We start from the raw sequence: 23984 nt of genomic DNA on the forward strand, positions 1-23984 counted from the left end.
AGATAGAGAGGAATAGAGAGACAGAGATAGAGAGGGAGAGGAAGAGAGGGAGAGAGGGAGAGGGAGATAGAGAGGGAGAGGAAGAGAGGGAGAGAGGGAGAGGGAGAGAGAGACAGAGATAGAGAGGGAGAGGAAGAGAGGGAGAGAGGGAGCAGACTGAGTGGTCTAATGGTTATGCTGTGGTCATTCTGTTTGATATGGATGGAAGAGTTGGGGGGATTCCAGGCCCCAAGGGTGAATATGGTGTGTGTGTGTGTGAATGTTTGCACGCATGTGTGTGAGACTGTGTGTGGTCATGCGGGGGGCATTGTTCTGAGCCCATGGGGGTTAGTTAGCTATGTTGTCGTGGGTCTTTATGAAAGAAGGTCTTTGCTAAACCAATGGCTTAGACGAGATATAGGAAATATTCCAATTCTGTGACAGATGAGATTCTTATAAGAAGCTCCTGTATTATCCTGTATGTGTATCTGTCTGACAGTGCTGACAGTCACTATGCTGTAACTACATTAAAGAGGGGAAAGGGAGAGTAACTGTCATTAATCACTATTAACCACTACTTTTATCATTCCCATTCATACTCCTCCCAGTCTGTCCTCTCTCCATTCTCCAGATGGAACTTTTCACCACACAGTTGGCAGAGAGAGAGAGAGAGAGAGAGAGAGAGAGAGAGAGAGAGAGAGAGAGAGAGAGAAAGGAAGAATTCCCACCCCTCCCTCTCTTGTTCTCTCTATCAGTCGTAGTTATTTTTGAGAGATTAGACTGGAGACAGTTACAGAATGAGAGAGTGAAGAGAGAGAGAAAAGGAGAGAGAGAGGGAAAGAGAGGGCAAGAGAGACAGAGAGAGAGGGAGGGAGAGAGAGAGAGAGGGAGGGAGGGAGGGAGGGAGAGAGAGAGAGAGAGAGAGAGAGAGAGAGAGAGAGAGAGAGAGAGAGAGAGAGAGAGAGAGGGAGGGAGAGAGAGAGAGAGAGTGGGAGAGTGGGAGAGAGAGAGAGAGAGAGAGAGAGAGAGAGAGAGAGAGAGAGAGGGAGGGAGAGATGTGCTGCCCCTCTTATACCTGCTTTTCCTTTTCTGTCCATCACTCTGTCAATCACTCTGTCCATCACTCTGTCCATCACTCTGTCCATCACTCTGTCCATCACTCTGTCTACTCAACCTCCCTCCTTTTCTTTTTCCAACTCTTTCTCTCTGTCACTGTTCTCTCCATCTTTCTCTATTTGAGTCCCCTCCATATTTCATTCCCTTCTCCATCATTGCAGTCCTCTCTCTCCCTTTCTCTCATCCACTCTGCATCTCCTCCCACCCCTCTATCTCTCTCCCTCCCTCTCTCTCCCTCCCTCCCTCTCTCTCTCTCTCTGCTGAGCTTAGTGTTCAGACAGTGTGAACATACGTAGTCTAAATATACTTCCCGGCTATCGCTGGCTCTAAACAAACTCCGGAGAGAGAGAAAGAGAGAGGGAGCGAGACAGGAAGTGGGGAGGACGAGTACTCAGAGGGGATGAGAGCTGCAAAAAAAGAAAAACAACACCTGCACACCCTAACGTAAATACCACAATGCTAACTTTTATAAACTCAGCAAAAAAAGAAACATTCCTTTTTCAGAACCCCGTCTTTCAAAGATAATTCGCAAAAATCCAAATAACTTCACAGATCTTCATTTGTAAAGGGTTTAAACACTGTTTCCCATGCTTGTTCAATGAACCATAAACAATTAATGAACATGCACCTGTGGAACGGTCGTTAAGACACTAACAGCTTACAGGCGGTAGACAATCAAGGTCACAGTTATGAAATCTTAGGACACTAAAGAGGCCTTTCTACTGACTCTGAAAAACACCAAAAGAAAGATGCCCAGGGTCCCTGCTCATCTGCGTGAACGTGCCTTAGGCATGCTGCAAGGAGGCATGAGGACTGCAGATGTGGCCAGGGCAATAAATTGCAATGTCCATACTGTGAGACGCCTAAGACTGCGCTATAGGGAGACAGGACGGACAGCTGATCGTCCTCGCAGTGGCAGACCACGTGTAACAACACCTGCACAGGATCGGTACATCCGAACATCACACCTGCGGGACAGATACAGGATGGCAACAACAACTGCCCGAGTTACACCAGGAACGCACAATCCCTCCATCAGTGCTCAGACTGTCCACAATAGGCTGAGAGAGGCTGGACTGAGGGCTTGTAGGCCTGTTGTAAGGAAGGTCCTCACCAGACATCACCGGCAACAACGTCGCCTATGGGCACAAACTCACCGTTGCTGGACCAGACAGGACTTGCAAAAAGTGCTCTTCACTGATGAGTTGCGGTTTTGTCTCACCAGGGGTGATGGTCGGATTCGCATTTATCGTCGAAGGAATGAGCGTTACACCGAGGTCTGTACTCTGGAGCGGGATCGATTTGGAGGTGCAGGGTCCGTCATGGTCTGGGGTGGTGTGTCACAGCATCATCGGACTGAGCTTGTTGTCATTGCAGGCAATCTCAACGCTGTGCGTTACAGGGAAGACATCCTCCTCCCTCATGTGGTACCCTTCCTGCAGGCTCATCCTGACATGACCCTCCAGCATGACAATGCCACCAGCCATACTGCTCATTCTGTGTGTGATTTCCTGCAAGACAGGAATGTCAGTGTTCTGCCATGGCCAGCGAAGAGCCCAGATCTCAATCCCATTGAGCATGTCTGGGTCCTGTTGGATCGGAGGGTGAAGGCTAGGGCCATTCCCCCCAGAAATGTTTAGGAACTTGCAGGTTCCTTGGTGGAAGAGTGGGGTAACATCTCACAGCAAGAACTGGCAAATCTGGTGCAGTCCATGAGGAAGAGATGCACTGCAGAACTTAATGCAGCTGGTGGCCACCCCAGATACTGACTGTTACTTTTGATTTTGACCCCCCCTTTGTTAAGGGACACATTATTCCATTTCTGTTAGTCACATGTCTGTGGAACTTGTTCAGTTTATGTCTCAGTTGTTGAATCTTGTTATGTTCATACAAATATTTACACATGTTAAGTTTGCTGAAAATAAACGCAGTTGACAATGAGAGGACGTTTGTTTTCTTGCTGTGTTTACATACTGTAAGAGGAAAGGAATATATGGGAACTATTTATGTAAATGTGATAGGTACTGTAGTTATTACTGTATAACATAGCAATATGGCCCGAGTGGGTGTGGTATATGGCCAATATACCACGGCTTATGGCTGTTCTTATGCACGCTGCAACGCGGAGTGTCTGGATACAGCCCTTAGCAGTGGTATATTGGTCATAAACTACAAACCCCCGAGGTCCCTTATTGCTATTATAAACAGGTTACCAACGTAAATAGAACAGTAAACAAGGAGTTTTTCAGCCAATCAGCATCCAGGGTTGGAAGGACTCAGTTTATACTATACATGTCATGGGATGCACTTGTTCTACTGTTGATGTTTTTGTGCATGGAACACCATGCACATCCTAGTGCTATGAATGAACACCATGCACATCCTAGTGCTATGAATGAACACCATGCACATCCTAGTGCTATGAATGAACACCATGCACATCCTAGTGCTATGAATGAACACCATGCACATCCTAGTGCTATGAACGAACACCATGCACATCCTAGTGCTATGAATGAACACCATGCACATCCTAGTGCTATGAACGAACACCATGCACATCCTAGTGCTATGAATGAACACCATGCACATCCTAGTGCTATGAACGAACACCATGCACATCCTAGTGCTATGAATGAACACCATGCACATCCTAGTGCTATGAACGAACACCATGCACATCCTAGTGCTATGAACAAACACCATGCACATCCTAGTGCTATGAACGAACACCATGCACATCCTAGTGCGATGAACGAACACCATGCACATCCTAGTGCTATGAACGAACACCATGCACATCCTAGTGCTATGAACGAACACCATGCACATCCTAGTGCTATGAACGAACACCATGCACATCCTAGTGCTATGAACGAACACCAATAACTATTTACATGAGCATAATTGATTGACACTACAAGTTAGTTTAAGGGTCAGGTACAGTATATAGTCTGTGTAAATATCCTGTATGTTGAGTTCAGTTGTGTGGAGCAGGAACACCAGTTAGTAAACACAGATGTCCAGTATGTACACAGAGGAAGTGAGTGGAGTGTTCTGTTGGCAAAGGGACATACTGTATATATACCTGTAAATATATGTACGCCACACACACACACACACACACACACACACACACACACACACACACACACACACACACACACACACACACACACACACACACACACACACACACACACACACACACACACACACACACAGGGAAAGGCTTTGTCTGTTTGTGCAGACAGCTTGTCTCTCCAGTCCTACCCTGACTATGACTCTTTCAACATAGATATAAGCTCAGTCCACATAGATCAGTCCTACCCTAACCATGAATTTCTCTCAACATAGATATACAGCCTCAATCCTCATAGAGCAGCCCTACCCTGACAATGACTCTTTCAACATAGATATAAGCTCAGTCCACATAGATCAGTCCTACCCTGACCATGACTCTTTCAACATAGATATAAGCTCAGTCCACATAGATCAGTCCTACCATGACTCTTTCAACATAGATATAAGCTCAGTCCACATAGATCAGCCCAACCCTGACCATGACTCTCTCTCAACATAGATATAAAACCTCAGTCCACATAGAGCAGCCCTACCCTGACCATGACTCTCATCATAGCTATACAACCTCAGTCCACATAGATCAGCCCTACCCTGACCATGACTCTCTCTCAAAATAGATATAAAGCCTCAGTCCACATAGATCAGCCCTACCCTGACCATGACTCTCTCTCAACATAGATATACAGCCTCAGTCCACATAGATCAGCCCTACACTGACCATGACTCTCATCATAGCTAATCAACCTCAGTCCACATAGATCATCCCTACCCTGACCATGACTCTCTCTCAACATAGATATAAAGCCTCAGTCCACATAGATCAGCCCTACCCTGACCATGACTCTCTCTCAACATAGCTACACAGCCTCAGTCCACATAGATCAGACCTACCCTGACCATGACTCTCAACATAGATATACAACGTCAGTCCACATACTGTAGATCAGGTCAGGTCATTTGGGGCGGCAGGTAGCCTAGTGGTTAGAGCATTGGACCAGTAATCGAAAGGTTGCTTGATCGAATCCCCGAGCTGACAAGGTACAAATCTGTCGTTCTGCCCCTGAACAAGGCAGTTAACCCACTGTTCCTCGACCATCATTGTTAAATAAAGGGTAAATAAATAAAAAATTGGTGAGGAAAAACTCCTGGCTTCAATCAGAGAAACAAAAGAGCCAGAGCTTACAGGTTAGCGAGAAGGACCAATAGCCAGTGGGTTGTTGGGTCAAATTTCAGAAGCCTTCTCCTGCTGTTGTTAACCTGTTAGGGCTAGGGGGCAGTATTGACACGGCCGGATAAAAAACGTACCCGATTTAATCTGGTTACTACTCCTGCCCAGTAACTAGAATATGCATATAATTATTAGCTTTGGATAGAAAACACCCTAAAGTTTCTAAAACTGTTTGAATGGTGTCTGTGAGTATAACAGAACTCATATGGCAGGCCAAAACCTGAGAAGATTCCATGCAGGAAGTGGCCTGTCTGACAAGTGGTGTTTCATCTTGGCTCTTTTTATTGAAGACTGAGGATCTTTGCTATAACGTGACACTTCCTACGGCTCCCATAGGCTCTCAGAGCCCGGAAAAAAGCTGAACGATATCGAGGCAGCCTCTGGCTGAAACACTTTATCGCGTTTGGCAAGTGGCCGATCAGAGTACTATGGGCTTAGGCACGTGCCCGAGTCGACCCCATGCTTTATTTTCTTTTGTCTGTTTACCTAAACGCAGATTCCCGGTCGGAATAGTATCGCTTTTTTATGAGAAAAATGGCATAAAAATGTATTTGAAACAGCGGTTGACATGCTTCGAAGTACGGTAATGGAATATTTAGAATTTTTTTGTCACGAATTGCGCCATGCTCATCACCCTTATTTACCCTTTCGGATAGTGTCTTGAACGCACGAACAAAACGCCGCTATTTGGATATAACGATGGATTATTTTGAACCAAATCAACATTTGTTATTGAAGTAGAAGTCCTGGGAGTGCATTCTGACGAAGACAGCAAAGGTAATAACATTTTTCTTATAGTAAATCTGACTTTGGTGAGTGCTAAACTTGCTGGGTGTCTAAATAGCTAGCCCTGTGATGCCGGGCTATCTACTGAGAATATTGCAAAATGTGCTTTCACCGAAAAGCTATTTTAAAATCGGACATATCGAGTGCATAGAGGAGTTCTGTAACTATAATTCTTAAAATAATTGTTATGCTTTTTGTGAACGTTTATCGTGAGTAATTTAGTAAATTCACCGGCAGTGTTCGTGGGAATGCTAGTCACATGCTAGTCACATGCTAATGTAAAAAGCTGGTTTTTGATATAAATATGAACTTGATTGAACAAAACATGCATGTATTGTATAACATAATGTCCTAGGGTTGTCATCTGATGAAGATCATCAAAGGTTAGTGCTACATTTAGCTGTGGTTTGGGTTTATGTGACATTATATGCTAGCTTGAAAAATGGGTGTCTGATTATTTCTGGCTGGGTACTCAGCTGACATAATCGAATGTTTTTCTTTCGTTGTAAAGCCGTTTTGAAATCGGACAGTGTGGTTAGATTAACAAGAGTCTTGTCTTTAAAATGGTGTAAAATAGTCATATGTTTGAAAAATTGAAGTTTTTGCATTTTTGAGGAATTTGAATAACGCGCCACGGGATTACACTGGTTGTTGAGTAGGTGGGATGCAAGCGTCCCACCTAGCCCATAGAGGTTAAGCAGCGACACACTCCAGTCCACAGGTACTAGACGGAGGCCCTGTGCTGCCTCCAGCCTCCAGCCTCACTAACATGCTATGTGTTGTGTTCCTGTATGTTCTAGATCTCCGGTCTCATAGATCAGTGGTTTGCTAGCTCTACGCTTCCTGGTCTATGTAGCTCTATGATGTCATAGTTCTGTCAGCAGAGGGGCTGTAGCCAACTGATACAGCAGTCACATTTACACACACACACACACACACACTAGCGCACTCAGGACAATTTACATGGTAGTTTTCCCAGACACACACACACACATACAGGAGCACACATATGCTCGTGGAAACACACACATATGACATATGCATTAATCTGTCAGGACAGTGACAAATTCTTGATGATATCATTCTACAGCTGTCTCTCTCTCTCTCCCTCCTCTCCCCCTTCATTCCTTTTTTCCCTTCGCTCACTTAATCCCTATGTATGTTTATAATTGTTCTCTCTTTTCCCCATCTCTCGTTCTTTCTTTTCTTTGTCTTTCCCCAAATCTCTGTTTACAGTTGTCTCCCTCTCCCTCCCTCTAGTTCGGTCCTAAAACAAAGACAACTACTCACTCACACACATTCCAACACTCTCTCACATTCTCTCATTCTGTCCAACAAATACACGCACACACGCACACACTCTCCCTTAATCTTGTCCCACTGTCCCCTCTCTTTCCCTCTCTCCCTCTCTCTCCTGCCCTCCTTCTCTCTGTCTTTATCTCACTCAGTAGGAATCTCTCTGCTCAGTCAGTGATGGGAGGAGAAGCTTGACAGGAGAAAGAAAGTGAATGAGGGATGTTGGACAAATGAGAGGAAAAACAGAGGAGGGAATGTTTTGTGAGAACAAGGGTATATAGAGTTTTCACCCTCTCCCTTTCCCTCGCTCCCTCTCTTTTCCCCTCTCTCTCTCTTTCTCCCTCTCTCTCCCTCTCTCTCTCCCTCCTCTCTTTTTATACCGCCCTCCAAAATATATCTGGTTCCACCAATCAGAATGTGCGTTGCAGTGGATTGGGTAGGCCAGGGGAGGTTTGTCAAACACCTAAACAATGGCCTTACTTAAACAATCATATACACAACAACTACATACACATTAACAAGTGTGTGTGCATGTGTGTGTGTCTGTATGTCTGTGTGTACATGCTTGTGTGTGTGTGTGTGTGTGTGTGTGTGTGTGTGTGTGTGTGTGTGTGTGTGTGTGTGTGTGTGTGTGTGTGCGTGCGTGCGTGCGTGCGTGCGTAACTTACCCTCAGTGAAAGGTTCCCAGTCGTACAGTCTGCCCATAAACTCCTGCTTGTTGTAGGAAGCACACTGCTCTGCTCTGGAGTCTCCACCTCCTACACATACCTGACAGACAGACAGACGGAGGGAGGGAGGGAGGGAGGGAGGGAGGGAGGGAGGGAGGGAGGGAGGGAGGGAGGGAGGGAGGGAGGGAGGGAGGGAGGGAGGGAGGGAGGGAGGGAGGCAGGGAGGGAGGGAGGGAGGGAGGGAGGGACAAATACATGTCAGTACTGTAGATCCCAAGTATTGACAATTGAGGCTACAATATCATGCCTAACCCTAAGGCTGGCCAGTACACTAGGTGGATGTAGAAACAGAAAAGGGAGAGAGGAAAATGAAGAGATATAATCGACAGAGAAGAAGAGATGAGAGAGAGTCATACAAATTAAGAGGGCAAGCATAAAATGGGAGAGAGGTATTAGTCAGACACACACACACACACACACACACACCATTGTCTCATGATCGCTCTGATAGTGGGCCGATGCACTAAGCAGCATATGGAAATAATAGACTCTCTGGGATCAGCCATATAAATCCACCCAGCTTTTCTATCCAACACTGAGCTGTGTGTGTGTCTGAGTGTGTGTCTGAGTGTGTCTATACACGTGCGAGTCAGGCCAATAGAGAAGTACTGCAGCCAGTTTGAGCATTCTAAAGGGAGTGAGGAGAGTGAAACTACAGTTGGAGTCTAACCCTGCACAGCTGATATATTACTCCTATAGAGGAAAAGTGAAGATCATAGTACTGACTGTAAATCACTTTAACCCCCAGAGGGACACACACACACAAAGCACTAATAAAGAGGGCAGAAGGAGTTCAGTTACTAAGTGACAGTACTTACTCACAGTGTTAATACTAGAAACGCCTGAAGCCTTCAGCATGCTTCAGTTCAGCCTTCACCTAGCCGAGGACCCAACAAAGGTGCTCTCATACTCCCTTAAAAGACCTTTGTGTTAAAATTTAGAAAAAACTGCAATAGTACTGTTTGTCCATCTTGAGATGCCGTAGCCAGTTTTTCCCCATTGTTTACACACTAAAATAGGAACTTGAAATGCAATCACCGAAACCTGAAACTCATGTACCAAATCCTTAAAACCAAGTCTGCAAAATTGCAAGCACAATTCCTGCTTTACACTTTTCAATTCTATATCACACTTTATGCAAAACACTACACACAGTTCTCTACGTTAGGCACAACATTAAAAATTCAATTATCTTTAGTGCCTTTGGAAAGCAACTCCAATCACAATGCCAAGCTCTATACATCAACTGGCAACACCCACTCCTCACAGGTGTAAACACTCGCTGCTGAATTGTTCACTTAGAAATCAGAGCTTTAGCACTATAAAAGGACACAGATGAGTGCTCCTGTTTTGGAGGAAAATGGAAGTCAATGGTGAAGCAAGAGCTAGAGGTGAAGGAGTGAGAAGAGGAGGAAGAGGAAGGACAGTTGTCTGAGATGAGATCAGGGCCACATTGGTTGACCTTGTGCTCCACCATGGATTGAGTATGAGGGAGGCTGGGCAGAGTTCAGCCCAACCTGAGCCGCTACACGGTTGCATCTATCATCCGTACATTCAGAAATGACGACTGGTAAGTTACCTACCATCTACACTATGCTCTTTATGTATACTGCATCTGACATACCAGTAGGCCTATGTTACTCAGTGATTGTTGCCCAACGTTACAATGTAATTTGATATTGAAATAGATTATTTTAGCTTACTGTAACCAATCATATCATATTTGTGGCTCTTCTGCAGAACTGAGACGGCCAGGCCATGGTGGAAGACACCGTCTGTTCACATCAGAACAGGAGACCGCTATTGTGAACATGGTGGTGGCAAACAATACCATTAGACTACGAGAAATCCAGAACCACATAATTGCAGACAACACAATATTCAATAACATTCACCAGGTGATCTTGTCTACACTGGACCGTGTATTACAGCACAACCGAATCCGGATGAAACAGGTCTACAGGGTGCCATTTGAGCGACACTCAGAGGGTTAAAGAACAGCACTATGAATATGTGCAAGTAAGTACTACACTGTGAATTTACTATCATATCAGCACTGTATAGACACATTACATTATCTTGGAGCTGGATGCTGCTACAATTCAGCACGTTTATATAACCCATTGACGAGGCTGGCTTCAACCTAGCCTAAAGAAGGGGACGGAACATTATTGGCCACCGTGCCATTGTGAATGTCCCTGGACAGCGTGGAGGGAATATCACCATGTGTGCAGCCGTTAGCCAGCAAGGCGTCCTCCATCACCATGCCAACCTTGGTCCCTACAACACCGCCCTTCTCATCCCATTCCTGGACACACTACATGGCTTCCTCATTCCAGCCAAGCAGAGGGGTGGGACCAACTTTCATTTTGAGTGTGACTCCAAATCCAGACCTCCATGGGTTGATAAATTGGATTTCCATTGATTATTTTTGTGTGATTTTGTTGTCAGCACATTCAACTATGTAAAGAAAAAAGTATTTAATAAGATTATAATATATATATATATATATATATATATATACTGCTCAAAAAAATTAAGGGAACACTTAAACAACACATCCTAGATCTGAATGAAAGAAATAATCTTATTAAATACTTTTTTCTTTACATAGTTGAATGTGCTGACAACAAAATCACACAAAAATAATCAATGGAAATCCAATTTATCAACCCATGGAGGTCTGGATTTGGAGTCACACTCAAAATGAAAGTTGGTCCACCCTCTGCTCGGCTGGAATGAGGAAGTCATGTAGTGTGTCCAGGAATGGGATGAGAAGGGCGGTGTTGTAGGGACCAAGGTTGGCATGGTGATGGAGGACGCCTTGCTGGCTAACGGCTGCACACATGGTGATATTCCCTCCACGCTGTCCAGGGACATTCACAATGGCACGGTGGCCAATAATGTTCACACACTACACCTACTTATTCAAGGGTTTTTCTTTATTTGTACTATTTTCTACATTGTAGACTAATAGTGAAGACATCAAAACTATGAAATAACACATGGAATCCTTTAGTAATCAATAAAGCATTAAACAAATCAAAATATATTTTTATTTGAGATTCTTCAAATAGCCACCCTTTGTCTTGATGACAGCTTTGCACTCTCTTGGCATTCTCTCAAACATCTTCATGAGGTATTCACCTGGAATGCATTTCAATTAACAGGTGTGCCTTGTTAAAAGTTGAATTTCTTTCATTCTTAATGCATTTCATCCAATCAGTTGTGTTGTGACAAGGTAGGGGTGGTATACAGAAGATAGCCCTATTTGGTAAAAGACCAAGTCCATATTATGGCAAGAAAAGCTCAAATAGGCTCTGTCGCAGCCAGCTGTGACCGGGAGACCCATGGGGCGGCGCACAATTGGCCCAGCGTCGTCCGGGTTAGGGGAGGGTTTGCCCGGCAGGGATGTCCTTGTCCTATCACACTAGCGACTCCTGTGGCGGGCCAGGCGCAGTGCACGCTGACACAGTCGCCAGGTGTACTGTGTTTCCTCCGACACATTGGTGCGGCTGGCTTCCGGGTTAAGTGGGCATTGTGTCAAGAAGCAGTGCAGCTTGGTTGGGTTGTGTTTTGGAGGACGCACAGCTCTCGACCAATTAGATGCCACAAAATTGAGAAAAAAAGAACAGCTCAAATAAGCAAAGAGACACGGCAGTCCAACTTTGAAAGTTTCTTCAAGTGCAGTTGCAAAAACCATCAAGTACTATGATGAAATTGGCTCTCATGAGGACCGCCACAGGAAAGGAAGAAACCACTACTAAAGGACACCAATAATAAGAAGAGACTTGCTTGGGCCAAGAAACATGAACAATGGACATTAGACCGGTGTAAATTTGGCCTTTGTTCTGGATTCCAAATTTAAGATTTTTGGTTTCAACCGCCGTGTCTTTGTGAGACGCTGTGTGGGTGAACGGATGATCTCTGCATGTGTATTTCCCACCGTATAGCATGGAGGAGGAGGTGTTATGGTGTGGGGGTGCTTTGCTGGTGACACTGTCTGTGATTTATTTAATTCAAGGGACACTTAACCAGCATGGCTACCACAGCATTCTGCAGTGATACGCCATCCCATCTGGTTTGGGCTGAGTGAGGCAGAGTGAAGGAAAGTAGGTGTTCTAAAACTTTTGACTGGTAGTGTGTGTATATATATATATATATATAATCTGTCTCCCCCTTTCCTCCACTCTCTCCTCTATTTCTTCTTCTCTCTCTATTTCTTCCCATCCTCTCTTTTTTACCCTCTCTCCTTCACTCTTTCTTTCTTTCTCCTCTCCCTCTCTCTTTTGTTCTCTCACCCTCTCTCTCCTTCTTCCAGTCACACAGCTGTCACCAACAGCTGGAAAGTTTAAAAAGACACTCTAATCATCTGGACAGAGTCAAGTGAACATACACACTCACACACATATGCACGTACACCACCAGTTTTAAAAAAGAACCGTGACTGTTTGTGTCAATGAGAGAATGTGTGGAAAATACATTCAAAAGGTTCACACAATGGATTGTGGGTGCTTCAGTGTGTGTGTGCGCATGCGTGCGTGTCTGTGTGTGTGTGTGTGTGTGTGTGTGGGCGGGCGTGCGAATGTGTGTGTGACTACAGTACAGTGTGTATTCATGTGTTTAAAAACCCTTGAGCATGTGCATGAAACATGATTAGTAATGGCTGTAAATATTTCTGCTTGACATAAACACCCTAGACCAGGATATATGTGTGTGTGTGTGTGTGTGAACAGTGAATAGACCACCCTGAGAGGCTGTTTGTGTTAGGCGGACAAGGTCAAGAGGTGAGGGAAAGCAGTAAAGAAAAGTGATTGGAGAAGAGCCTAATGAATAGATGGAGGCTAGAGAAACAGTCAGAAAGAGAAAGTGTGTGTTGTCATGCATGTTATTGTCTAGGCACTGCAGGCAGGAGTTACATGGTTCTCTTCTTATAGAGTTTAGTGTGTGTAAAACAGAGGGAGGCTAAGTGACTGAATAGGGAGGGGGAGGGAGCACAGGAAATACAATGTGTAGAATGTGTGTGTGCTACTGTGTTTTATGAGCAGCAGAGAGGGTCTCTGGAATTGTAAGGGAATGCGTCTTTTTTTCCTTTTACCTGTACATGTATGCGTGTGTGCTTGCGTGCGTGTCTGTGTGTGTGTATGTGTGTGCGTGCGCACGGGCGCGTGTGTGTGTGTAGGCAGGGTTATAGGTGTCTATCTACATTGCTTGGGAGAGTCTGACTACGGGGGTGAATGAATAGATGGGAAAGGGAGGGGTAAAGTGACAGGGGGAAGAGAGAAAGAGAGAGTGAGAGTTTTGTGACAGTATTGAAACTGAAGAAAGAGGCAATGGGGAAATGAAAGAAGGGTGTAAAAAAAAAGCAACTGTTATAGATGTCAGAAACATGGAACAGAAACATTCCTAGAATAACACAGAACTTCAGGGAACTACGGAATCGTTCTCACGGCTGTCGAAAGGAGTAGCGGACCAAAGTGCAACGTGTGTGTAGTTCCACATTTTATTTACTCTGTGAAGCTCATGCAATACATCAAAATAACTGAATAGACAAAAACAACAAACCGTGACGCAGAGGAGAACAAACACTACTCAAAATTATTCACCCACAAAACCCAGGAAGAAAAACCCCTACTATTATCTCCAATTAGAGACAACGAGGACCAGCTGCCTCCAATGGGAGATCATCCCAAACAAGCCAACATAGAAATACAAAAACTAGAACCTAAGAACATAGAAATCGAAAACATAGAAAAACACAACACCCCCTGTCACGCCCGACCTACTCTACCATAGAAAATAACATCTTACTATGGTCAGGACCTGACAGTACCCCCCCCCCCACCACAAAGGTGCGGACTCCGACCGCACCTAAACACAACAACAAACCCCCCCCCCCCAAAAAATACAAAATAAACTAAAGGGAGGGTAGGGTGGGTGACAATTGTGTATGGCGGCTCTGGTGCAGTACACAGAACCTTACTATCCAGCGGATCCTCCAGCAGAAGAGGCGACTCCGGTTCGGAGCGTAACCCCCGCTCCGCCCGCAGATCCATCTGCTTCTGGACCGTGGATCGTCGTCAGAGGAACCGGACTGTAGATCATCGCCGGAGGCTCCGGGCTGGGAACTGTCGCCGGAAGCTCCGGGCTGGGAACTGTCGCCGGAAGCTCCGGGCTGGGCATGCGCACTGGAGGCCTGATGCGTGGGGCTGGCACAGGTGCCGCCAGACTAGTAACACGCACCTCAGGGCGAGTGCGGGGAGTAGGAACAGGACACCCCGGACTGGGCATGCGCACTGGAGGCCTGATGCGTGGGGCTGTCATAGGTGGCGCCAGACTGGTAACATGCACCTCAGGGCGAATGCGAGGAGCAGGCACAGGACGTACCAGGCTGGATAGACTCACTGGAGGCCGGGTACGTGGGGCAGTCACAGGGTATACTGGGCCGTGGAGGCGCACTGGAGGTCTGGAGCTTATGTCTGGCACAACCCATCTTTGCTGGATGCTCAACCCAGCTCGACAACAGCAAGGCCCGGGCACAGATCGCACCGGCCTGTGAGTGCGCACTGGCGACACAGTGCGCATCACCGCATAACACGGTGCTTGTCCCGTCACTCACTCCCCACGGTAAGCACGGGGAGTTGGCTCAGGTCTCCACCCTGACTCTGCCAAACTCCCCGTGTGCCCCCCCCAAAAAATGTTTTTGGGGGTGCCTCTCGAGCTTCCGTCGTTGGGCTAGCTCCTCATAGAATCGCCGTTCCGCTTGCGCCGTCTCCACCTGCTTCCATGGCAGGGTCTTGTCCCCTGCCATTACCTCCTCCCAGGTCCAGGATGTCCTCCATTCTCTCTTCTCCCGAGCCCAGGATTCCTGCTCCTCCTGGGCACGCTGCTTGGTCCTTTTGTGGTGGGTAGTTCTGTCATGGCTGTCGAAAGGAGTACGGACCAAAGTGCAGCGTGTGTGTAGTTCCACATTTTATTTACTCTGTGAAACTCATGCAATACATCAAAATAACTGAATAGACAAAAACAACAAACCGTGACGCAGAGGAGAACAAACACTACTCAAAATTAATCACCCACAAAACCCAGGAAGAAAAACTCCTAATTAAATATGATCTCCAATTAGAGACAACGAGGACCAGCTGCCTCCAATTGGAGATCATCCCAAACAAGCCAACATAGAAATACAAAAACTAGAACCTAAGAACATAGAAATAGAAAAACACAAAACACCCCCTGTCACGCCCGACCTACTCTACCATAGAAAATAACATCTTACTATGGTCAGGACGTGACACAAGAAGTCTACAGTGGCAAGAAAAGTATGTGAACCCTTTGGAATGACCTGGATTTCTGCATCAATTGGTCATCAAATTTGATCAGATCTTTATCTAGGTCACAATAGACAAACACAGTCTTCTTAAACTAATAACACACAAATTATTGTATTTTTCTTGTCTATATTGAATACATAATTTAAACATTCACAGTGTAGGTTTGAAAAAGTAAGTGAACTCCTAGGCTAATGATTTCGCCAAAAGCTAATTGGAGTCAGGAGTTAGCTAACCTGGAGTCCAATCAATGAAACGAGAGTAGAGATGTTGGTTAGCGCTGCCTTGCCCTATAAAAAAAACACTCACAAAATTTGAGTTTGCTATTCACAAGAAGCATTGCCTGATGTAAACCATGCCTCGAACAAAAGATTTCAGAAACCTAAGATGAAGAAATGTTGACTTGCATAAAGCTGGAAAGGGTTACAAAAGTATCTCTAAAAGCTAGTCTCCCTAGGAGTGGCCGTCCTGCAAAGATGACTGCAAGAGCACAGCGCAGAATGCTCAATGAGGTTAAGAAGAATCCTGGAGTGTCAGCTAAAGACTTACAGAAATCTGTTGACGAGTCTATGATACGTAAAACACTAAACAAGAATGGTGTTCATGGGAGGACACCACGGAAGAAGCCACTGCTGTCCAAAAAAAACATTGCTGCACATCTAAAGTTTGCAAAAGTGCACCTGGATGTTTCACAGCACTACTGGTAAAATATTCTGTGGATAGATTAAACTACAGTTCAGTTGTTTGGAAGGATCACACAACACTGTGTGTGGAGAAAAAAAAAGGCACAGCACACCAACATCAAAACCTCATCCTAACTGTAAAGTATGGTGGAGGGAGCATCATGGTTTGGGGCTGCTTTGCTGGCTGCTTCAGGGCCTGGACAGCTTGCTATCATCGACGGAAAATGAATTCCCAAGTTAATCAAGACATTTTGCAGGAGAATGTTAGGCTATCTGTCCGCCAATTGAAGCACAACAGAAGTTGGGTGATGCAACAGGACAACGACCCAAAACACAGAAGTAAATCAACAGAATGGCTTCAACAGAAGAAAATACGCCTTCTGGAGCGGCCCAGTCAGAGTCCTGACCTCAACCCGATTGAGATGCTGTGGCATGACCTCAAGAGAGCAGTTCACACCAGACATCCCAAGAATATTGCTGAACTGAAACAGTTTTGTAAAGAGGAATGACCCAAAATTCCTCCTGACCGTTGTGCAGATCTGATCCGCAACTACAGAAAACATTTGGTTGAGGTTATTGCTGCCAAAGGAGGGTTAACCTGTTAGGGCTAGGGGGCAGTATTGACACGGCCGGATAAAAAACGTACCCGATTTAATCTGGTTACTACTCCTGCCCAGTAACTAGAATATGCATATAATTATTGGCTTTGAATAGAAAACACCCTAAAATTTCTAAAACTGTTTGAATGGTGTCTGTGAGTATAACAGAACTCAAATGGCAGGCCAAAACCTGAGAAGATTCCATGCAGGAAGTGGCCTGTCTGACAAGTGGTGTTTCATCTTGGCTCTTTTTATTGAAGACTGAGGATCTTTGCTCTAACGTGACACTTCCTACGGCTCCCATAGGCTTTCAGAGCCCGGGAAAAAGCTGAACGATATCGAGGCAGGCTCTGGCTGAAACACATTATCGCTTTTGGCAAGTGGCCGATCTGAGTACTATGGGCTTAGGCGCGTGCCCGAGTCGACCGAATGCTTTATTTTCTTTTGTCTGTTTACCTAAACGCAGATTCCCGGTCGGAATATTATCGCTTTTTTATGAGAAAAATGGCATAAAAATTGATTTTAAACAGCGGTTGACATGCTTCGAAGTACGGTAATGGAATATTTAGATTTTTTTGGTCACGAATTGCGCCATGCTCGTCACCCTTATTTACCCTTTCGGATAGTGTCTTGAACGCACGAACAAAACGCCGCTGTTTGGATATAACTATGGATTATTTTGAACCAAACCAACATTTGTTATTGAAGTAGAAGTCCTGGGAGTGCATTCTGACGAAGACAGCAAAGGTAATAACATTTTTCTTATAGTAAATGTGACTTTTCTGAGTGCTAAACTTGCTGGGTGTCTAAATAGCTAGTCCTGTGATGCCGGGCTATCTACTGAGAATATTGCAAAATGTGCTTTCACCGAAAAGCTATTTTAAAATCGGACATAGAGTGCATAGAGGAGTTCTGTATCTATAATTGTTATGCTTTTTGTGAACGTTTATCGTGAGTAATTTAGTAAATTCACCGGCAGTGTTCGGTGGGAATGCTAGTCACATGCTAGTCACATGCTAATGTAAAAAGCTGGTTTTTGATATAAATATGAACTTGATTGAACAAAACATGCATGTATTGTATAACAATGTCCTAGGGTTGTCATCTGATGAAGATCATCAAAGGTTAGTGCTGCATTTAGCTGTGGTTTGGGTTTATGTGACATTATATGCTAGCTTGAAAAATGGGTGTCTGATTATTTCTGGCTGGGTACTCTGCTGACATAATCTAATGTTTTGCTTTCGTTGTAAAGCCTTTTTGAAATCGGACAGTGTGGTTAGATTAACGAGAGTCTTGTCTTTTAAAATGGTGTAAAATAGTCATATGTTTGAAAAATTGAAGTTTTTGCATTTTTGAGGTTTTTGAATAACACGCCACGGGATTACACTGGCTGTTACGTAGGTGGGACGATTTGGTGCCACCTATCCTAGAGAGGTTAACCAGTGATTTAAATCCAAGGGTTCAGATACTTTTCCCACCCTGCACTGTGAATGTTAACACGGTGTGTTCAATAAAGACATGAAAACGTATAATTGTTTGTGTTATTAGTTTAAGCAGACTGTGTTTGTCTATTGTTGTGACCTAGATGAAGATCAGATCAAATTTTATGACCAATTTATGCAGAAATCCAGGTATTTCCAAAGGGTTCACATACTGGTGAAAGATTCAAGTCAATGTAGTTCTATAGAGTGGTGAAAGATACAAGTCACTGTAGTTCTATAGAGTGGTGAAAGACAGAGAGAGTGAAGACTAATCTAGTAGAGCAGTTAAAGTCTGAGGTATGTTTTACTACTGGGGGAGGAGAAAGGGGGAGAAGGAGTGAGTGAGGAGGGTAAAGGGGAGAGAGTAATAGCTACTGAATAGACCTGTGAGAGAGTCAGAGAATATTGTTGTAGGCCAGTGAAAGTTATAGGTGTGCTGTGCTTTAGAGCTGGGCAAAGGGGGAGGGGGGGGTCTGTAATGAATAGGTAGAAGAAAGAGAGTCGATGCATGGCAGTAGTTGTGTGAGCAAATGAAAGACAGAGGGAGTAAGTTACAGTAAGCTTAATTACAGGAGGGGAGGAGGGAGTTACAGGTGTGTTTTACTGGAGTGAAGGAGGGAGTTACAGGAGGGGAGGAGGGAGTTACAGGTGTGTTTTACTGGAGGGGAGGAGGGAGTTACAGGTGTGTTTTACTGGAGTGAAGGAGGGAGTTACAGGAGGGGAGGAGGGAGTTACAGGTGTGTTTTACTGGAGGGAAGGAGGGAGTTACAGGAGGGGAGGAGGGAGTTACAGGAGGGAGTTACAGGTGTGTTTTACTGGAGGGAAGGAGGGAGTTACAGGAGGGGAGGAGGGAGTTACAGGTGTGTTTTACTGGAGGGGAGGAGGGAGTTACAGGTGTGTTTTACTGGAGGGGAGGAGGGAGTTACAGGTGTGTTTTACTGGAGGGGAGAGAGGAGGGGGAGGGATGAGGGGAGAGATGGGGAGGGGGGAGATGGAGGGAAGGGCGAAGGAGAGAGGAGGGAGGAGATGGGTGAGAAATAGGGAGGAGGGGAGTCGAGGGGGAGAAGGAGGGAGGAGGAAGGATGGAGGGGACAAAGGAGGAGAAGGAGGGGAGGGTCTGTCTCTCTGTAATGAATAGGGCCATTAGTGAGAGGGAAATCAACCAGGGTCTCCCTCCCCAGGGCCCAGGGGCTTTGTACTACTGAGGTCTACTCTTACTGCCACACCAGTGGAGGCTGCTGAGGGGAGGACGGCTCATAGGGATGGCTGGAATGGAGTGGTACTATTCCATTGACTACATTCCAGCCATTACTATGAGCCATCCTCCCTTCAACAACCTCCACTGTGCCACACAGTACAGAGGACAGAGAGGATACCCACACTGACAGATCAATCAACTGCACTTCTACAAACACAGACAGAAAAACACTATTGGAATGCCCATAAACAGCAAGTTCTGTAAACACACAGAACATTCCACTGTGAAAGCTGTTGTTGACCACACAAACACACACACCCTCCTGGGTGTGCCCTAGCTAACTCCTTAGGGCAGTCCTTCTCAAATAGTGGGGCGCGCCCCCCTGGGGGGGCTCGGAGCGATGCTGGGGGGGCGCGTGTGACCCCGGAGAACATGCTTTTTTTTGCCACAGGGAGTAGGTTTTTTGCACCGAACAAGAGCACACAGCACAGAGCAGGAGATATGAAGTGCAGATAACAAAACCTTAAGAGACACCATGGAAAAATATTTAACAGGGATGAAAAGAAAGGCGGAGAGAGACGGAGATAATGAGACAAACGTAAGTCTCCCGAAAGCTAAGACGAGGAAATATGACGAAGCGTATGTAGCGCTTGGCTTCACTGTGACTACGGTGGGAGACGAGGAAAGACCGGTATGTTTACTGTGTCTAAAAATATTGGCAGCGGACAGCATGAAGCCAAATAAATTAAGGCGTCACATAAAGACATTACACCCCAGTCTTTTTCAGCGAAAACGTGCCGAATATTGCCAACAATCGTCCCGCTTTGTGAATGCTACTTCAGTAAACCAGCGAGCACTGTTAGCATCATATAAGGTGGCGAACCAAATTGCTCAGTGCAAAAAACCCCACTCCATAGCAGAGGAGCTGATACTGCCTGCAGCATTAGACATGGTCTCTGTCATGCTGGATGACGCAAGTGCTGCAAAAATAAAAACTATCCCTCTGTTCAATGACACTGTCGCTAACGATCTTAAAGAACAGCTGGTAGATAAACTCAAAGACAAACGTTTTTCCTTACAGTTCGATGAAGCAACTGACAGCAACAAAGACTGTTTGTTTATCGCTTATGTACGTTTTGACATGACAAACTCCCCGTGTGAGGATCTACTTTTTTGTAAATATGTCAGAGACAGAGCCACAGCTGAAGAGCTATTCAAAATGCTGGACTGCTTCCTGCATATTTCATCACTGATGGGATTCTTTTAAAAGTACTTCCCTGAAAACAGTTCCCAATATGACTGGGTGAGAGATCCTTTCAATGCACCAGCTCCAACTGGTTTCAGCTCTGCAGAGGAGGACCAGTTCATTGATATGACGTCTGACTCCACATTGAGACTGAGGTTCACATCACAGACACTGAGTGAATTCTGGCTGAGTGTAGAGAGGCAGTATCCACTCTTAGGGCAGAGGGCCATGGGCATTCTTCTTCCTTTTGCAACATCTTATCTTTGTGAGACTGGCTTCTCTGCTGTTGCTGCACTGAAGACCAAGTACAGGTCCCAGCTAAACATTGAGCAGGAGCTGAGAGTTGCAGTATCATGCTTCAAACCCCGCTTCGAAAAGCTGTGCTCTGCAAAACGTGCTCATTGTAGCCATTAATCCTGACTTACTCATTTTGATTACAAAAAATCAGCACAAATTGTTTTATTCATTTTTGTTTTATAGGTCAAAGTGTTTCATATATTGTGCTCCTGAGTTAATTTTGCTGATCAATTAGAATGTATTATTATTTATTGATTGTATTTTTCAGTATCAAATGGTCAAAAATGTTTACAGTTTAAATAAGGCTTGAATTTTTTTTTTTAAATTTCAGGCAAATTGATGCACTTTAAGTCTTTTCTGTTACAGACTAAAAAACAATGTTAATAAAGTTATTCTTTGTTGTAAGTTGATCTATATTTCTTTCTTTTTTTGTTTTCTTTAATGTTAATAAGGATTCAATGTTATGCAGAAGTGTACTTATAACAATTTTATAGAAAAATTATACTATTTACAGTCGCGGCGGAGAGTTGGGGGGGCGCGAAATGTTTACTTCTTCCTAGGGGGGGGCGTAACAGAAAATAATTGAGAAGCACTGCCTTAGGGGAACAGACGTTCTTGGGAACCTTCCTCTGCAGCTGTTTCCTCACGGATCATCTAGGTGACGGAACAGGGATTGCCCACCGGGGAATGGCCCTAGTCCTCTCAGCCTGTCCCGGGCCTCACATCACTAAACAGCTGTACAATTCAACTCAAGAACACACAGACACAGAAACAGACAAAGATACACACAAACAACACACACACTCCCAGGTGGGTTTATGTGTAATATGTTGGTCAGCTTCCTAACTGAACAACAGTTCAGACTTGTACTCTGACCTGGCTAATGATAAAGCATGTTTTCCAGCCTGTAGCCTTGACCTATAACCCTGAGATATGGACATGGATGTAGACTCCAACAACACCACAGTCAGTCAGTCTCCAGCCATAGGAGTCTCCAGCCATGTCTCAGAGTTAGCCTTGACCCAGGAAGAGGAAGCCGAGCCTCCATGTGATAAACACTACAATAGCCTCTCATACATCACTGCACAGGAAGCCAGCTGTCTGTCCACCACCTCCCAAGATGGACGAGCCACTTTATCAGGTCATCACATTGAAACAGATCTACACTGAGACATACTCACTGGGTCTGTTCACTAGAAGGATAGAATCAAATGTGAAATGGACATGTTCTACTTCTCTGAACACTTCATAAACACATATGCACACACAGGAGTTTGGATGCAGCACAGGGTCACAAGGACACCGCTGCCCCTGGAGCTATTTGGAAGGAACCCAGAAGAAAACAAACTTAGTCAGTATGGATAGCATGGCTGATAATAATTACACACACACTCCACTGTTTCAACACAGCACAAACCAATCTCGACAAAGTGTGTGTGTGTGCGTGCGTGTGTGTGTCCCCCCTACCCAGCACATCTGGGTCTGTTCGGGACTTCATAACTACTCTAAACAATAATAATTTTGTCATTGCTGGACTTTTCAGAGAACAATACTGCCGTTATCTCAGCCAAGACACTCTGAGAGAGAGGGCAGGATACGTTTCTCTCAACATCTATCTCTGTTGTGTGTGAGACCATTAACCAGGATAATACTATGCTCTGGCTGTTCAGACAGTACATACCCATTTTGTAGAGTAATTGTTGCTTCAACTACATCATATGATACATTTGACGGTACTTGGATCATGCTGTAAATCAGGGTGGATGAAGTTGTAACTGACCTAAGATCAGTGGTTTAGCAACGGTAAGCTGATCCCAGATCTGTGCCTAGCAGCAACTTCTACCAGCAGTGTAACTCAAGCGGTACTTATCTTAGATCATACAGTCAACTGGACTGCTCTTAATATAGATCCTGTGATAAAGCTGTCATACATCTCTTATTATAGCACTCTCTGTGGATTAAGCTGACTGTTATAGATGCAGTCATACAGTATAGTATATCATATACATGGCCAGAAGTATGTGGACACCTGGTCGTCGAACATCTCATTCCAAAATCATGGGCCTTATTATGGAGTTGGTCCCCCCTTTGCTGCTATATCAGTCTCCACTCTTCTGGGAAGGCTTTCCACTAGATGTTGGAACATTGCTGCAGGGACTTACTTCCATTCAGCCACAAGAACATTAGTGAGGTTGGGCACTGATGTCGGTGTTCCAATTCATCCCAAAGGTGTTCGATGGGGTTGAGGTCAGGCCTCTGTGCAGGCCAGTCAAGTTGTTCTACACCGATCTCGACAAAGCATTTCTGGGGCACCCCGAGTTGCACAGCGGTCTAAGGCACTGCATTGCAGTGCTAGAGGCGTCACTACAGACCCGGCTTCGATCCCAGGCTGTGGCGCAGCCAGCCGCGACCGGGAGACTCATGAGGCAGTACACAATTGGCCCATCATTTGGCCGGCCGGGATGTCCTTGTCTCATCACGCTCTAGCAACTCCTTGTGGCGGGCCGGGTGCATGCACGCTGACTCGTGTTGCCAGTTGGACGGTGTTTCCTCCGACACATTGGTGCGGCTGGCTTCCAGGTTAAGCGAGCAGTGTGTCAAGAAGCAGTGCAGCTTGGCAGGGTCGTGTTTCAGAGGAGGCAGGGTTCTCGACCTTCGTCAGTATCGGGAGTTGCAGCGATGGGACAAGACTGTAACTACCAATTGGATATCACAAAATTGGGGAGAAAAAGGGGTAAAAAGTACACAAAAAATATATATAATAATAAAATAAAAAATCTAGAATGTCATTGTATGCTGTAGTGTTAAGATTTCCCTTCACTGGAACTAAGGGGCCTAGCCCGAACCATGAAAAACAGCCACAGAACATTATTCCTCCTCCACCAAACTTTACAGTTGGCACTATGCATTCGGGCAGGTAGCGTTCTCCTAG

The 23984-nt window shown here is 45.2% G+C and overlaps 1 protein-coding gene across 2 annotated transcripts in view; it reads right to left on the reverse strand.

Annotated features, from left to right (window-relative positions):
• Positions 1–23984, reverse strand: part of LOC106573456 (ADAMTS-like protein 4) — a 139083-nt gene that overhangs the window by 27167 nt on the left and 87932 nt on the right. For both annotated transcript variants that reach the window (XM_045699199.1, XM_045699188.1), the window contains exon 5: positions 8158–8257. In XM_045699199.1, the coding sequence (XP_045555155.1) occupies positions 8158–8257 (100 nt within the window). The remainder of the gene's footprint in view (positions 1–8157; positions 8258–23984) is intronic.

The sequence above is a fragment of the Salmo salar genome, chromosome ssa02 (assembly GCF_905237065.1).
Source record: "Salmo salar chromosome ssa02, Ssal_v3.1, whole genome shotgun sequence".
Lineage (NCBI taxonomy): Eukaryota > Metazoa > Chordata > Actinopteri > Salmoniformes > Salmonidae > Salmo > Salmo salar.